General features: G+C 54.8%; 1 protein-coding gene across 1 annotated transcript; it reads right to left on the reverse strand.

Annotated features, from left to right (window-relative positions):
* Nucleotides 1-741: 741 nt before the first annotated feature.
* On the reverse strand, nt 742-7,727 carry AGPAT2 (1-acylglycerol-3-phosphate O-acyltransferase 2). Its single transcript, XM_062505625.1, has 6 exons — nt 7,540-7,727; nt 3,966-4,099; nt 3,346-3,521; nt 3,110-3,205; nt 1,541-1,613; nt 742-1,087 (listed from the first exon to the last, which is right to left on the reverse strand). The coding sequence occupies exons 1-6, from the start codon at nt 7,725-7,727 to the stop codon at nt 936-938; spliced, it is 819 nt and encodes a 272-aa protein (XP_062361609.1). The 3' UTR covers nt 742-935.
* Between the last annotated feature and the right edge of the window lie 9,096 nt (nt 7,728-16,823).

Raw genomic sequence — 16,823 nt, forward strand, 5'->3', positions numbered from 1 at the left:
GCTCCCGGTGAGGGACCCAGGAGTGCTGCTGGTCCATCACCTGCCCTTTTATCTGTCTGGGAAAGGGGTTCATGCCTTCCAAGCCTTCCCAGCCTCTTTCCAGTGGCAGCTCACCCACCCTGTGGCTCTGCACGGGTTTTACAGGCCTCGGAGAGCAGCAGCTCCGCCTCGCAGAGCAGCAGAGACGCAGGACAGGCACCATCTTTCGGCCAGTGCTGACCATGACAAGTGACAAAACGAGCACGACAGAGCCCTTTGCCTCAGTGAGGGGCATTGCAGGCAACGGGATGTGACCAGGTTGAGCCACCAGCACAGCAGGGAGCCGGCAGCAGTTTCCCAACGTGATGCTGTTCTGACACAAGGGCATCTCAAGGGGACAGGCCTGCGAGTTCCACTGGTGGGTGGGTGGCTGTGCTCTGGGCTGTCCAGGGTGGACACCACACTCCTAGTGCTGCTGCAAAGCCAAAATGTGGATTTTCACCCAGTTCTCAGCCCTTCTGAGCATCAAGGTTGTGCTGATACAAACTGCTGCCTGGTGGTTTCCAGCTGGGACATCAGAGGGCCAGGCCAGCACGAGCTGAGCCTGCAGGAACACAGGTGCAGGGACAGAGCTCAGGCTCCAGGCAGGTTTTTGCTGTCACCCCATGCCAGCTGCAAGAGCTGGGGGAACTCACCAATCTGGTCATTGAGCCCTTTGGTAGCACAAGTTTGATGCCTGAGAAATTCAGAAAAAGGAGACATTTCAAAGTGAGAAAATGAACGCATAAGAGAAATCCACTCAAAGGGGAGACTTAGTGCTGGCTTGACACATTGTGTGTGCCAGTCTGTGGTGCTCCCAAGAGTTAGAAATCACTGCAGAGGAGAAGTTCCTTCAGTATTTGGCAAGGACAGGTCCCTTCAGCCACCACCACATGGTGACACCACTGGAGAAGCCTCTAGGATGAGTCCTTTGCCTTGCTTGGATAGCCTGATAACCTGAAGAGGGTCTCCCTCATGGTGTTGAAGCATCTGTCAGTGAGGTCGGTCACATCGTCTGACGTCAGCCCTTTGGTCTCTATTGGAGGCAGAACCTCAACCTTGATTTTGCCTGGGGACAAGAGAGGAGCCTGTGAGAAACCCACACACCACAGGAACTCTGTTCTCTGCCCTGTTCCCCACCCCGGACAGCCCCAGCACAGCCCTCAACCTCACCCAGGGATTCAGGCATCCATCCCTGGAGCACAGAGTTAGATCCCAGCTCCAACAGCTGTGACACCCAGAATAATCCCCCTGTGCCCCAAATTGCCATCCCACCCAGAGCCTACCCAGAGAAGGAGGTGGTAACCAATTTTTAATGAAAACATCCCTCAATGTATTTAATTACAGCCCTTCCTGAGTTAACCCAGCCCAGGCTGTGGTGCCAAGTGCTTTGAACTGCCTCCAAACATCTCCCAGTGGGGCTCTTCCTGCTCACCCCAGCTCTGCTTCCCTCCCACACCCCTGTGAGCCAGATCTCCACATGGAACAACAGCAACCCTATCTCCAAGTGACTCTTTGTTACCTGATGTAAATAGCTTTGTCTTTGGGTTATAGAAGCTGGTGAAAGAGGAATACACCACAGGGATCACTGGGACCTTGGGGAAGGGAAAAAAAAGAGGAGTTACTGGCACTTCAGCAGCTCAGGGCAGGCCAGAGACAGGCAGCAAATCCCACACAACAGAGCAGACCTGGCTTGGCTCTCAGACACACAGGGCACAAACAACACCCACTTCCAATGGCTGGAACAATGAGCAGTCAAATGGAATTAAAGCCACTCCCCCAAAACTCAAGGGATACACAAGGAACCAGGGCCAAGCTCCACTCCAGCCTCAGCTCAGCACTGTCTTTTAGGGCTCCTTGACCCAAGTGAGGCTTCAAACCCCAGATATTTTCTGTCCTGCAATCAAACACTGCAGGCTACCTGTTCTGACAGGCCTTGCCTGCTGTACAGGCACGTGTCTGGGGCAGGGTGGCTGCTCTGCTTTCAGTTTCTAAGAAAAGGAGTCACCAAGTCACCAGTTGTTATCAGTTGCTCCCGGGGAAGCTTCAGACAGACACAGGCCCAGGAGGGCAGGCAGAGCTGCTGTTCCAGTGCTGGTAACACAGCCAGGATCCACAGTTGGTGACTCAGGGGGGTGTAGGAGAGGCAGGGACCAGCTCCATGTCATCCTTTCCTCCCAGCAGCTGCCAGGCTCTGCCTTGGCTGCATCACCCAGCCAGGAATGGGGATGGTACAACACAGGCTACACCCTGGACTTGGCCAAACGAACACAGTGAGGGAGCTGGCACCTCTTCCCTTTCCCAAAATCCCTGCTGTAATAACACCTCTCCTTGGGAAACCAGTTTCCCCTGAGGCTTCGAGTCATCCCAGTCTCTGGCACACTGCCCCAGCACTGTGCCCAGGCAAGCACCCTGTTCCTGAGACAGCTCTGGCTGGCTGAAGCTGTTTGCCTGCTCCCCCACTAAGCACTCATAGATGCTGTCATTTTGGAGAGAAAAGACATACCAAGAACTGACATATGGCTGCCAGGGAGGCATCAGCTATTTTCACACAGAGCAAACCCAGATGTTGCTTTAAAGCACAAGAATTAACAATCCTGAATCACCGCTACACTATTGCAACCTGGGGGATTGACAAAAGAATCGACAGCTTTGGGTTTCCCCAGGAAAGAACTCACTGGGCTCCCTGACAGGAGTGAGCTCTGGGGTGCAGCCATCCCCCCAGGTACCCCTGGGCACAGGCACTCCCCTGCCATGCTGCCAGGAAAGCCTGGGGATAAAGATCAAATGTGCCTGTCCCTCACACTCCTCCTTCCAGAGGGGACCTGGGCTGAGGCAGGCAGGAGAGAGGACAGAGCAATTCTCCACTGTCTGCAGCCACTCATGCCCAGGGTCAGCTCATTCCTAGAGGGGATGAAAAAGACTCTTGGCTGCTGCTGGGCAGCTCTCCTGACATCAGTGGTTTACCTGAGTAGGTGTTACCTGGGAATACAGCTCAGCTGAGAGTAAACAAACCACACACTGCATGACCAGTGTGCAGTGCCACTGCAAAAGCACTCAGGGTTGCCATGCAGGGGCAAAGCACCGTTACCTGTGCCTGGACAGCGAGGTGAAATGCTCCTTTCTTGAATGGCAGCAAATCCCCAGTGCAGTTCCTCGTGCCCTCTGGATATACCCACACCTTCACCTGCACATGGAGAGACAAGGCTCTGCTCCAGCAATCCACTTGCAGTGGTGGGAGATACCAGCCAGCTCTGCCAAGCTGAGCCAGTACCAGGAGTGCCACAAGTCCCCATACCACCCCCCCAGCTCCACAGTGACACTCACATTCTCAGCCACCATAGTCTTGGCCACCTCTGACATCACCATCTTGGCACTGCTGGTGCTCTTCCTGTTGATGAAGATGACGCCGCCGAGGTAGATGATGAGCCCCACGCTGCCCATGTACATCAGCTCTCTCTTGCCCACCTGGACACAGTTGTCGGGCAGGACCTCCATCAGCCCTAATGGGATGGCAGAGGGCAAGACCCAGCAGTCACCCCCCCTGCCTGCACTCAGCTAGGACAAGGACAGGGGTACCAGGGACAGGCTGGTGCCTGGCTTCTGAGAGCAGGAGGCTCGGCACACAGCAGAGTTAGTGGGGCAGGGTGGCAGCAGGTGACAGCAGGAACCCCCAAGAGGCAGCTCATTCCCCAGCCCCAGGGTGTCCAGCTGGGCCACTGGCACACACGCTGGGCCAGCACCTCAAGGACAGCAGGACTTGGGGTGCTGCACAGGTGTGGCATTGCTCAGAGTGACATTGGCACTGGCATTGCTCAGGAGACCCTTCCCACAACCAGCACTGATGGGGAAGCTGCACCAGGGGCTGCTTGTTCAGGAGGTAAAAGCAGGACTTCTCCCAGTGGGGAGCAGGAGGAATGTCCTCTTCCCTCCCACCAGCTCCTCACCCATCATGTCGAGGACGCTCTGATGGTTGGACACAATGATAGCAGGGCCCTCCACGTTGAAGTTCTTCAGTCCTTTCACCTCAAACCTCAGGCCAAAGAAATACTTGAAGGTCCTGACAACAGCTCTGATGATTCTGCAGAAGAGAAAAGCAGTCAGCAGCAGGGCAGGGAGGGCAGGGGCTGCTATAGCCAGTGGGGCAGGGAGGAGACAAGAAGAGTTCTAGGACAGAGACCCTCCAGTCCTATTTGTGCTGTTGTCCACCCAGCTGTATGCCCTGCACTGTCCCATGTGCTCCAGAGGTGCTGTTCATTTGCCCTGTTCAGTGCCATGGTTCTGGGCTGCCCTGGTGCCACCAGGTTCTTCTTCCTGCAAGCAGCAGGGCCCCACAAAGGTGTTTAAACAATTCTCCCAGGAGCTGCCACTCCCCAGCACACCCAGGACCCAAAGAAGGCTCTGCCAGGTCTGTTCCTTGCAGTGCTGGAAGATGCTGCTCAGTGACACAAACAAACTTGGGGTGCCCAAGGAAGGAGGGGAATGGAAGTGAGAAACACTTCCCTATACAAGGCAAGGATGCAGGCAGCAAACAGGATGCTTCCCACATGGCTTGGCAGAAGCTGGGTGCCCTCAAGCAAACCCATGCTCAAGCTTTTGCCCTTCCCCAGCAGATCTACAGGTCTGACAGAGCTCCCAGCTTTTCCCAGCTGGGAGACTCCAGCAGCTCCACTCAGCCATGCCAAGACTGGAGCACATTTCCATGCCCTTTTCAGCCCACGGGAGCAGGGCCCATCTATGCCACCTCCTGACCTGGGGACTTGGGGACTCTCCAGCTAGGCCAAAGGACACAGGCAGAAGCTGGCAGAACACAGAGGCTATTTTGGGCAAGAGAACAGCCATTTACCAGGACAGGTGGCAGAGGAGCCTGCACGTGAACAGCACTCTCAGGAACAGCCACCAGCTTGGCTCTGCGCTCCCCTAGAGCAGATTCCAGAGCTGACCTGCCCTCCAGCAAGCACCTGGATGTCCTGCCTCAGGGCCACCTTCTCCCTGGCAGACAGGGGATGGAGCTTCCCTTCCTGCAGCAGATTGAGGGACAGCGTCAGCTTTGTCCCCACCACAGGGTCCAGCTTGGGAACTGTGCAGCACCATCCCCCTGAGAAGCATCCTTATCACCCAGGTGGGATGCGAGCACCTGGACAGCATCTCATCCTGGCTTGGCAGCAGCTCCTAGCATCTGCTCTCCAAAGTCTCCATAAACTCTTGAGCCACAGGACTTCCCCCAGCTTGCTCCTACCCATGTCAGGGTTCACATCTCCATGGGCTGTCCCCCTCATGAAGACAACCCAAGCTGGCTGTGACACTGGAGTTCAGGCCAGGCCAGTGCCCCAAGGTGACACTGCTATCAGTCCTCATTTCAACTTGCTGCAAAGAGCCACACCCAGGGAAAGGACACGGGGAGGTGTGTGGAATGCTGAGCTCCTGAGCTCCAGAGCCCGCTCCACCGTTACAGGGGTGCAGCCCAGGTGAAGAGACAGGCTTACAGGTGAGAAGAGGCAGGGTGACACCAAACAGTGAGGTCTTGGGGATGCCAGGCCACCAGGGTGACCTAAATCACACTTCTCCTCCCTTCTGACTGCCAACCAAAAAAGAGGTCACCGCTCTTGAAGTCACAGTGCCCAGTGGCTGCTGGGAGAGGCTCGTTACACATTACTCAAGAGCAACCATCCAGTTTCCTCCTGCCAGCCCGGAGACAGACTTTCCTTGCACAAGATGTGGTGTGAGCCACTGAAAGAGGCAAAGGGGCAGAGCTCAGAGCAGGCAAAGAAGAATGGGGTGACCAGCAGCCCTGCTGGGCTGGCCACGTCACCCACAGGGTTAAAGGATGGATCCGAGTCCCCTCCAACCCCACAAGCAGCTTCTCTGCTGGAATCAACGACCCCGATGCAGTGCAGCCACAGCTGCAGGGAGCTGTAAAACCAGTGCACTTATTGCCAGACACAAGGAGGACAAAAATGACAGGGAATGGCACTTTTCAGTGCATCCCTAACAGTCTGAGTAGGAAAGCCAGCAGCCCCCAGATTCACGTGCTCTGCTCCACAGCTAGTCACAGAGGTTTGTTTAGGATACTCTGATTTTCAAGGACTACTGAAATCTGCTTACCAGATTGGAAGCTCTTGCAAGATGTTTTACCACAGATAAACAGTTCTATCTCTATCAGACACCCTGGGTAACCTCTTCCAAGTCACACCAGCTTGATACTGGAGCCAGCAGCACAGCAAGAACGGGGTGTTCTGCGCCAGGCAACAACACCATTATCACTGTCTGTCCACCAGCACATGCTCTGCTCCAGCCCCCTTTCCCAAGCTGGAATAAGCAGCCTGGGATGTTGGAGAAATAAGGAATTCACTGGATCACCTCAGCCACAGACCTCCCAGGGGCTGGAATACATCACCAGGATCTTCAGCCAGTACCACTACATGGAAACAACAGGCTTGAGTTACAGGAACAGGGCGGTTCTGGCCAAAATTCAGTCCTGGGTTTCAACACCAGCAATGCAAGCTCTTGTTTCCAAATAATTCCTTGAAGTTTACAGAAAATTATTTTTTGGGGGGGGAAAGCTGCTCCTGAGTGAGCCAAGGCAGCCAAAGCTGGAGAGAGAGCCAGGCTGGAGATGGCAGAGCAGATTCCCTGGGGCCATGGCACCAGCTGGGACGGGCAGGCACAGCCCTCAAGGAAGCACATGAGTGCCCTGTGCCCGCTCCCTCCACCCCGAGTCCGACGTATGAAAGCCACACTGCAAAGCAAAGTCCAGCTCCACCTGCTCAGATGCTGCCAACCTTTGATCCTAAAGGATGTTAAGGCTCTCCTTTCCCCGGCATCCATATAACATGGTCATAAAGCTGCCTAGGGAAGAGCAAAACCAGGAAATGAGCTGGCAGAAGTGCCAGCTCTGCCCTTAGAATGTACCTTGGCATGGAGAGGAGGTGCTGGATGATAGCAGCCCCTCGACTCCTGTTACAGGTGTCCTGCCAGGGGACAAAGGGTGGGACAGCAGCTGCAGGAGAGCTGTACCCCAGCAGCACAAGGCACACATCCTGCTCCTGGGGCAGGAAACACCCCCCACACAACCACCCAGTTGTTAGCATCAAAAGGGACCTTCCAGAGGTCAGCTACATGTGCCACAGCAGGGTCACCCGGTGACACAGGTGTGTTTGGAATGTCTCCAGATAGGTAGATCCCTCACACTCCCCAGGCAGCCCACTCCAGTGCTCCACCACTATCAGCAAACACTGCTCTCCTGCAGCTTTCCCAAAAAAGGTGTCTTTCCTAAAAAAAAAAAAAAAGCCATCACCACCACCTTCCAGGCGCTTCATCCCCAAACGCGGCTTGCCGAGGGCTCTGCCACGGAGGCCAGGACAGCACCCCCTGAGCCTGAGCCCTTCGGGACTGCTCTGCCACCGATAGGACAGATGTGCGATGCCACAGATGTGCCCTGCCAGCACCCAGGGGCTCCGGGCAGCGGCGGGGAGGTGACAGCGCTGTCCCCAGCGCCCGTTCCCCCCAGTGCCCCCTCACCTCATGTTCTTGACCGTGCGGCCGCCGTTCACCAGCAGGCAGGCGACAGCCGCCAGCGCCGAGGACACCAGGCACAGCAGGCAGTAGAAGCCGATGCGCAGCGCGAAGTTGACGGTGGGGCTGAGCTCCATGAGGACGTGGAGGAGCAGCAGCACCGCCGTGCCCCACAGCAGCCACCCCAGCTCCATGACAGCGCCACCCGGACCGGCCGCCGCCGCTGCCGCCGCTGCCGCCGCTGCCGCCTCCTCCCCGGGCAGCCCGCGCTGAGCCCGCCTTATGTGGGCGGCCCGGCCGCTCCCTCACAGCGGGGCGGGCCCGGAGCGGAGGGAATGTTCCCTGTGGAGCGGGCATTCCTCGGACTGCTGGGCGGGACTCGGTGGCCATGGCCAGGGGAAGGGAGGCGGGGAGCGGTGTGGGGCTTTGGTTCCCTCATGGAGGACTGTGGAAGTTTGGGACCCTCAGGGAACCATGTGGAGTTTTGGGATTCCTGCGAAGCTGTAGTGGCGTTTTGTCCCCTCATGAAACCCTGTGGATGTTTGGGGCCCTCACAGAGCCCTGTGAACATTTTGTCCCCTCACAGAGCCCTGTGGATGTTTGGGACCCTGACGGAGCTCTGTGGACATTCCCTCACGGTCCTCTGTGGAAGTTTGCGACCCTCAGAGAGCCGTGTGGAGTTTTGGGACCCCCATGAAGTCGTAGGGGCGTTTTGTCCCTTAATGAAGCCCTGTGGGGAGTTTGGTCCCCTTATGGAGCCCTGTGGATATTTTCTCCCCCTCATGGAACCCATTAAGGGGGTTTGGTCCCCTCATGGTGCCCTGTGGATGTTTGGGACCCTGACGGAGCCCTGTGGATATTTGGGACCCTCACAGAGCCCTGTGAATGTTTGGGACCCTCACAGAGCCCTGTGGACATTTTGTCCCCTCACAGAGCTCTGTGGGTATTTATTTTGTCCCTTCATGGAACCCTGTAGGGGGTTTGGTGCACTCATGGAACCCTTGTGGGCCTTTGGGACCCTCATGGTGCTATGTAGGGGGGTTTCACTGCCTGTGTGGTACCATGGAAAGGCTTTGGGGTCCTCCATGCTCTGAGGGAGTTTGTGTCCCTCAGGGCACTGTGTGAGGTTTGGGGACCCTCATGGACCCTTGCCCACCTTCTCCGCTGGTGCTTGATGCTGGTTTTCCAGTGGCATAAATGTGCTGAGCGGGATGGAGCTTTCCCTGCTGGCATTGGGGTTAGGATAGGATCGGGCCCTGAAGCTCTGTGGGTTCAAAGCTGATATGGCAGATGAAAGTGTTTGCTGGAACCAACACAAACCATTCATTGACCTCAGCTGGTTTTGCAACACTTTTTGTAGCAAAACCCAAGTCCCGCAAGTCTCTGAGGAGACTCCACTGGGGTTAGATGTGACCCTGTGGTTCTGAGCATCCCCTTGGCATCCACAGCTTTGCAGCTCCTGGAAAAATCAAGGAAAAGTGCTAGCCCTGTTAAAATAACCGTTGTTCCCTCAGCTGTCTTTGGATTCACCAACAGAGGTTGCGTACTGTTCCCAAACGAGCTGTCACCAGAAAAGGGAGGGCTCACTGCACTTTCCCTGCCCCGCAGCAGCTTTAGGGCTGGGAGCAGCACACAAGCTCCTTCTCTACGGAGAGCTCCCACCCGGCTCCCTATGGCTGCCAGGCAATGACATCTCAGAGCTGGTCTCATGATTCCAGTTAATGCCACAAAGAACCCTTATTGTATTAGCATCTCCACACAGCATTAGATTAATCCCCGCTGCCTGTGTTGTGTGGGCTGTTCAGAGAGCCTCGCTCCAGCACCGTGCCAGCCAACATATGCCTGGGAAGTCACCGAGACCTTTGCAGCTGAGCAGATGCTGGGCCTGGAGCGATTCTGTGTTATCCTTGTGACTTTTTGCTTTTGTTGACACGGGAAGAAAGTCCCTGGTGATCTGTCACCAGGGCATCTTGCGGCCCGATCTGCAGAGCTCATAAACTCTGGCTGACGTTGGGAATCTGAAATGTAAATTCCGGCAGGGCCGCGGTGCCGGCAGCAAGCGGAGTGAACAGATCTGGCATGGCAGGGTTGGTGCAATGTTCCACGTGTGGGCTCCTGGAGAAGCTTGGCTGTCATCCCCTTCTCCCCACGCTCTTCAGTGCGTTATCTGGAGTAATGCAAATGAAACGTTTGATATTAGTCTGTAGCTCAAGGAAGGGGAGTGCTTTCTGATGTCAGATTAGAAGCCAGACATGGGCCTGCCTGCGAGCAAGCAGAGCTGTCATGCTGAGTTATTTCATAAGGCAGGCGGTGGTGCTGCCAGATGACGACAGCCTGTGCGTTAAGATTTTCATAACAAACTGCCTGATGGAAGAGGCCTGAGAGCCTCTGACCGCTGTGCAATGCTAGGATCACCTCATCACCCTGAAACGTGGCCATTTTGGGGCAGAGGCAAAGGTGACCCCATCCCTGTCCTCCCAAGCTGCAGCAGCCGGAATGAAACAGTTCCAAATTCTCCAAAAAAATGGGTTTGCTAGATTGTGCTACTATTTGCATATTTAAGCTACTGATTAGGTTATTTAAACATGGCAGAAGGATCCCTGGCAGGAGCAAGAACCCATCAAATGCCAAGCAGAAGGGTCCACGCAGCATCACTGCTAGTGGGATTTCTGTGCCTGGGTCCATGAAGAGCCATGAAGCCCAAAGCATTACCCTTGTTTTACAGTAATCTGGCTGTGTTCTTTTATCTTTTATTTGCCTAAATTTATTGCTTCCCTTGGCAACAACATGTGACCTCCCTGTGGATCACTAGCTTCTGACTGGAAAAGAAACAGAGCCAGGGAAAGCATCTCCCACATACGGAGAAGGGAAGAGAGGGAAAGCACTCAGAGGAGTAGGAAGGAAGAGGGATGTGTCCATCTCCTGGCTGAGCAGGTTGTAGAGCAGCAGGAGGCTCAAGGCTGGGTGGGTGGGTGCTCAGCAGGACCCTCTGGAGATGCCGGCTGTGCCAAAGGAAGGTTGGATTTGTGGAGAATCTCTCACCCTGCCTCTCTCTGCCCTTGGCTTCCCACAGCGCCTCTGGCAACTCTACCCATCGGCCTGCTTCCCTTTGCCTCCTGCCAAGGGCTGTGTGTTGAAAGCAGCAGTTGGGTTTGGTGACATTAAACTGGGGGGGAGGAGGAAGCAACCAGCCAAACATCCTCGTTCGTGGCCTTTTTGTGGCACGCATGTGTGAGGCTGGGAGCCCTCTCAGGAAGGGCGGAGAGCATGAAGCTGTGGGCTGTGCAAACTTCTCAGCACCAACCCCTCGTGCTGGGTGCTGCACAGCAGCCTCCGTTGTCAGGGGCTCAGGGGCAGTGAGGTGATCCAGGCATCTGCTGTAACTCCTTCCAGACTTCTGTCAGTCCATCCATCCATCCATCCATCCATCCACCTCCTCACCTGTCTGAATTAGCAGCTGGCTTTGGGAAATGTGTCAGAGCCTGATGTCACTGTGTGTCACCTCTATGTAGCTCGGGCTACACAGGACAGCCCAGCATCACAGCACTGATGTGTTTACCCTGTATAACACTCTCAAACGGGAAGGGCTGCTGGCTGGACCCCTGGACTTTGCATCCATAAGCAAGGCTGCCCCAAGGGCTGACATCGCTGGCTGGCATCAATTTTCCTGGAAGTGTTGCCCTGGCAAAGACAGTGAAGAGGTTTGCCCTGGTTGAGAACACCACAATCTGCTTGATGAGGATGGTGCTAAGAGTGGTTTGTGCAAAGGATGTGGGTGAATCTCATTTTCTTGTCACCTAAAAGGGCACATGGGATGTGAAATTTTCCTGCTGCTCCTTGTGTGGGCAGCAGGGAAGCTCATGGTGAGCCCACAGTGGCAGGGGCAGAGATTCAGCCTGACCCTCAGCCTCCACGCTGGCTCCTGCTGCTCCATGGCCACGCTCCCTGTGGCTGCTGGGCTCGGTCATCACACGTCAGCGCTCTGGTGACAACAGAGTAAACACTCGGGGAGGAACGGCTGGTGACTCAGCGTGGTTTCAGTGTGAGCTCTGCAGTTCCCCGCTCGAAACAGAGCCTTGCACAAGAACAAGAAGCATGAGATTGCTAAACTGCCAGAGCTTTGGCAGGCACAGCCACCACTGGCCACTGGAAGGGCAAAGAGCCCAAGGGACTTTGACTCTGGGAACATACAATTAAGAGAGAAATGTGTTTTAAAAGGCTATTAAATGATCTGAACCTTCCTTCCTGTAACCTTTACTCACCTACAAGTAACTGTATTGAAAAAGACATCATCTGCTAGGATGTTCATATCAGTCAGGTGTGGATTTAAATCCATGCAGGACACAAGGCAGGATGCTGATCCACAGAGGAATGCCACACCAGCACCCCACAGAGTGCCAGGGCTATCAGTGAGGCTGAAGTTTGGTGTTTGCAGAGTCAGTGAGCGTCAGGCAAGGATTGCAGCTGGGTTAACACGCCACCAAGACTCCCAGCACTGGCTTTTATTTTTTTGCTCCTGGTAGACTTTGCCAAAAACAGGAGGTCGCAAAAGCATGAGACTTCCAGATCTTACTGTTGCATTTACATTTATAACCCCAGGCTGGAAATCCCCTTGCACATCATGGCCTCTGCACCATGCTCGGAAATGAGAGTGTGCCCAGTACAGGACATCTTGTCTGGCTGCAGCTCTTGAGCTCTTTCAGGCACAGGGATGTAAAATTGGAATCACGTTTTTTTTTTCCAAGTTGCAATACGATTAGGCTGTCTCCCAAATGTCATGTGTAAATAAAGGAAATCAAATTGTTTCTGATGGATTTTGGGCTGGTGGAAGGGGCTGGGTGGTTGACCTGGAGACTGATGAACTGAGCATGGAAGGCAGAGCTGTGAGCCAAAGGCTTCTCTTGGCGGACAACCTGGGACTGGAGAAGGGTTTGTTGCATCTCCCTCATCAGAGCTTCTCAGCTAAGGGAGCCCATGATCATAAGGTGTCCCACCTGGTCTGGATTCAGCCATGGTGCTGACCTCTGGCTGTGTCTCCAGGGTAGGACTGCCATGTGTTTATGGGCTGTGCGTGCCCCACCTGTGCAACCCGAGCCAGCAATCTCATGCCCTCCTCTCCTGCAGCCCTTGATGCCTGTGCTATGGAAGTGTGGCTGTAATTACAGGAACTGGGCAGATCCTGTTTCCTTGGGCATCTGTAGTCCTGACCACTGCAAAGTGTGACACATTGGGGCTCTGGTGTGTCCAGAGGGAGGGTGTGTCCAGAAAGGGACACTGATCTCCACTGGAATCTCCATCCCTGCCTCCTGAAGGACATTTCCCTTACTCTGAAGCATCCCATGGCACGAGCTGGGTGCAGGCCCTGTTGGCTGAGCCATGTTTTCTCCCCGGGCTGAATGCGGCATTCCTGGGTTGCCAGACCTGCCAGCACTGTGCCACAGGGTGTGCCAGCTCTGTGACACACAGCAGGACCAAAGGGCCTTTGGGTTACGTCCAGGTATGCAATTAAACATTATTTCTGCATCACAGGGCTGTTTCTGCAGCTGACCTCAGCAATGGGTAGCTGAGGCACCTCCCCAGCCCCAGATCACCCCAAGGCTGCTGGTTACTCTGCTGGTGCCAGAACCACCACCTTTGAAGATGATCCCACTCTCCTGCTCCTGAGCAAGTCTCCTTCCCCCTTCTCTGCCCCTCCAAGGGTAAATGGGCTCCAGCACCTGCACAGACACTTGCTGGGCCTGAGCACAGGAGCTGCTGGAGAAGAGCAAGGTGTGCTGCCACCACGGAGCAGTGGAAATGTACTGACACCACTGGGCAGGGCGGGAGGGAGCGGAGCAGCCCGGGGTGCTTTCAGCACAAAGACCGTTTTTCTTATGAACAACTCCAGTCTTGCCACAGGAATGAATTTGGGCTGGGGCTGAGCTCACACAGGGCTGGATCCCAGAACAGGCTTCTGGGATTGGCTGCACCACAGCCAGGCAGCAGCTTTGTTTAGTAGAAACACAAAGTGAAACCAGCACCCAGGTCTTTGGGCATGTGAAATCAGTACCCATCTTTTCTTGGGGTGCCTGTGTGGGAACAGAGGGTCTGGGTAATTGCTGGGTGGGATGCTGGGGTACCTGGAATTGGATGACACAAACTCCCCAGGTGCTGCCCTCTCATTGCACAGTGCTGCTGGATCTGCCAGTGTGTTGCAACTGGCTCAGGATCTCCTCCAAGTGCCAGAGTCCAGCACAAGGTGAATTCTTTTCCTGGCAGACCTCCCTGGAAATAAACCACGTGCACCTCAGCAGGCTAAAATCCACATGGGGAATATGTCTGCATGAAACAAACAGTTGCTCTCTTTCTGTTTCTTCTGTTATTGATTAATGCCTCTTAATGACTCCGACCTCAAAAAATCTTGTAGGTGCCACCTCCACAGAAGATCAATGGAGCAGCATTAGCAGGAGATAGAGGCAAGCTGTCCTGGGTGAGCTCTTTGCGAGGCCAATCTGGGAGCAGCACAATCAATAGTTCAGCATGACCTCTCCCTCTTGCTTGCTTTTTTTCTCCTTGAGCTGGTTGGGCAATAAAGTCTGCTCTGAGCTTTCACCGGGACTAGATTATAACTACCCAAATTGATCTGATATGTAAAGGATAAAAGGGCCTCTTAAGCCAGCTGTCTGCACTGGCAAAACTCAAGTGGCTGAGCAGACAGGGTCAGACCCTCATTAATTCCTGGATGCTTGGGACCCTGCTCATGCCATGCGTGAAGGCTGGACCACAGTGCTGGAGGGAGTCAATTAGTCATGACAAATCCAATCTGACTTCTCCCCAGAGCTTTCCCAGTTAGCTGCCTGTGCTGCTGGTGCCTTTTCATGAGTGCATCGTCATTGAAGCCACCATGCCCTGTCCCTCCTGCTCTTTTGTGATAACTCCTTATTTCTCTTATTTCCCTTTCTCCAGGGAGAAATTGTACTAAGGAGGGAGAACCCTTTGTTGGTTCACATGTTGAGAGGTGCTGCAGTGAGCAGGTGTGCCCCATGTGAAGCATGAGGTCCCTGGGCAGAGGACGTGAGGGGGCTTCTCCTTTGCCCAGACAGCCACTGCCTTCTTGAAAACCTTCTGCATATCAACCCTCCAAACTGCAGCATGAAAACCTTCTGCACATCAACCCTCCAAACTGCAGCCTGTCTCCTCACTGAAGCTGATAAACAGGGAGTGCCTGGAAGGTCAATGTTGACTTAAAAACTGTGTCCAGAGCTGCTCATCCCACCTGTGCATCTCCATCTCCTCTGAGGCCAGCTGAGCCCCGTGCCTACTATAAGGAATGTCTCCTTGGCCAAGCCTGAATTTGGTGCCAAATGCCCAGGGTGAAAGTCATGCCCTGGCTCTCACGTGGAGGGGCTGGGGGCTGCCAGGGGCAGGAATCCCCTCGGCTGTGTCTCCCAGAGCAAGCCCTGATGACGAATAACTCCATAATCTAAGCCAGTGCAGGGATCTGCTTGCTCAGCCCCCTTCTCTGAGCTCCTTTTCAAACTCTTTTTCCTCCTTGGCTGGGAAGCACCCACGGTTGGCACATGATGGAAATCCCAATGAGAGAAGCTCCCCTTCCAGAGCCAGCACCGCAGGGCTCCCAGCCTCAGCCACCACCCTTTGCCTTTAACCCCAGCACTGCCTTTGAGCTTCCCTCTCTTCCACATCATAGTTCAGGGCCATCCCTGGGGAGTCCCCAGCCCAAGGGGCTGGTGGTGAATGAAGGGTGAGAGGTGAGACCCCCAAACAGTTCTCAGCAAGCCAGGAGCTCTGTAGGGGCTGCAATCCTGGCCCAAAGCACCCGACGAGTCCCAACACCCCCATTCAACCTCCTCTTAACTTCGTAGTGCTTAATTACAAGTAGCAGGGATTCAGAGAGGAAGCGGAGGGGGCGAGCACAGGACAGATTGGAGGGAAGATTGTGCTGGGGGTGGCAGGGCTGTCAAGCCAGAAACACAAGAGCTGATTAGCATTTCTAATTATAACCGATGTGCTCAGCCCCGCAGGGCCCGGCAGGCAGCAGAGGCAGCTGATGGGCTGTGCAGAGCCAGCTGTGGATGCCACGCAGGAAGCGCGGGCGATCAGCCTCAAATCCTTCAAAGATACACAGAAAAGAGCATTAAAGCCTGGATCCATCATCTCCGGAGCTGCAGCGCTGCCTGAGAATGCCGGGTGCCATCACAGCCCACCCGGGGCAGCAATCCCTCTGGTTTGTGGCTACAAAGCCGATCCTGATGGCAAAGGAGAGGGGTGTGAGCATGTGCCCCTATTTTGGTTCGGGGTTCTGCACCCTGCTGCCGAGCAGCAGCTCTGGGCACTGCAGGTGATGGCATTGTGCTGTCCCCAGCTGTCATCCAACTCTGACATCCCACCCAGAGCAAAGCGGGCAGCAGAGAGCACTCTGGAGGGGACGAGGGGATGTGTGGCTGGAGGTCCCTGCCAGAGCTCTGGCTGGAGATCATTTACTCATTATCATTTAATCAGGTAAATATTACGGGCCAGCAAATGACCGCTCCAGTGGCTGCCTTGCGAGCTCCCGTGTCCCGAGGGCACAGTGCTCTTGGGGACGTGCCCGCAGAGCCACCGCCTGGCAGGGAAGTGAGCAGAGGCCAGCGTGCGGCACTCTGTGGGCTTAGCTGGGATTAACAGGGCTTTGACCAGGAGAAACTGAAGCGACTTAATCAAGGCAGTGAGTGAAAGAATACCCAGAGAGGAGATGAGCACTGACTGATCCCAGCATCTCCTGGATGCTGACAGCGCCTGCGGGTGCATTTTCCCCACCTTTAAGCTACAGAGCTCTGGGTGCCTGCCTGATGCTGGAGCCCATCTTGGCACTGCCAGGGGAATTTTGGGGAGGGGAGAGATCCCTTGCACAGGAGCAGCAGCTCAGGCAGTGCATCCCCAGTGCCTGGGATGGACACCAGAGATGGACAGTGTGGGGAGAGATCTCACTTCTCTTGTGCATTTAATATAAGGTATCATCACACCTGCAGAATTTTTATTACTCTTTTGATTGGATTAATTAATCATTCAGTGATAACTGCTCGTTAGGCATTCTAGCAATCAATACTAATCACTTAATTACTTGGCATATTACAGCTTGGGATGGTCTGCTCATTCCTAATTAGATCCGATGGACAACCCAGCCCTGAATTTTGCAGAGCCCTGCAGCAGAGTTCTGTGGATTTCAAGCCACCCTCAGCTCTGGCCCAGATGTGTAATTTCCCATCTCCATCGAGGATTCTTCCCTCAGTCCTGGTCTCCAAAATGAGGGT

Source organism: Cinclus cinclus, chromosome 19 (assembly GCF_963662255.1).
Source record: "Cinclus cinclus chromosome 19, bCinCin1.1, whole genome shotgun sequence".
Taxonomy (NCBI): Eukaryota; Metazoa; Chordata; class Aves; order Passeriformes; family Cinclidae; genus Cinclus; species Cinclus cinclus.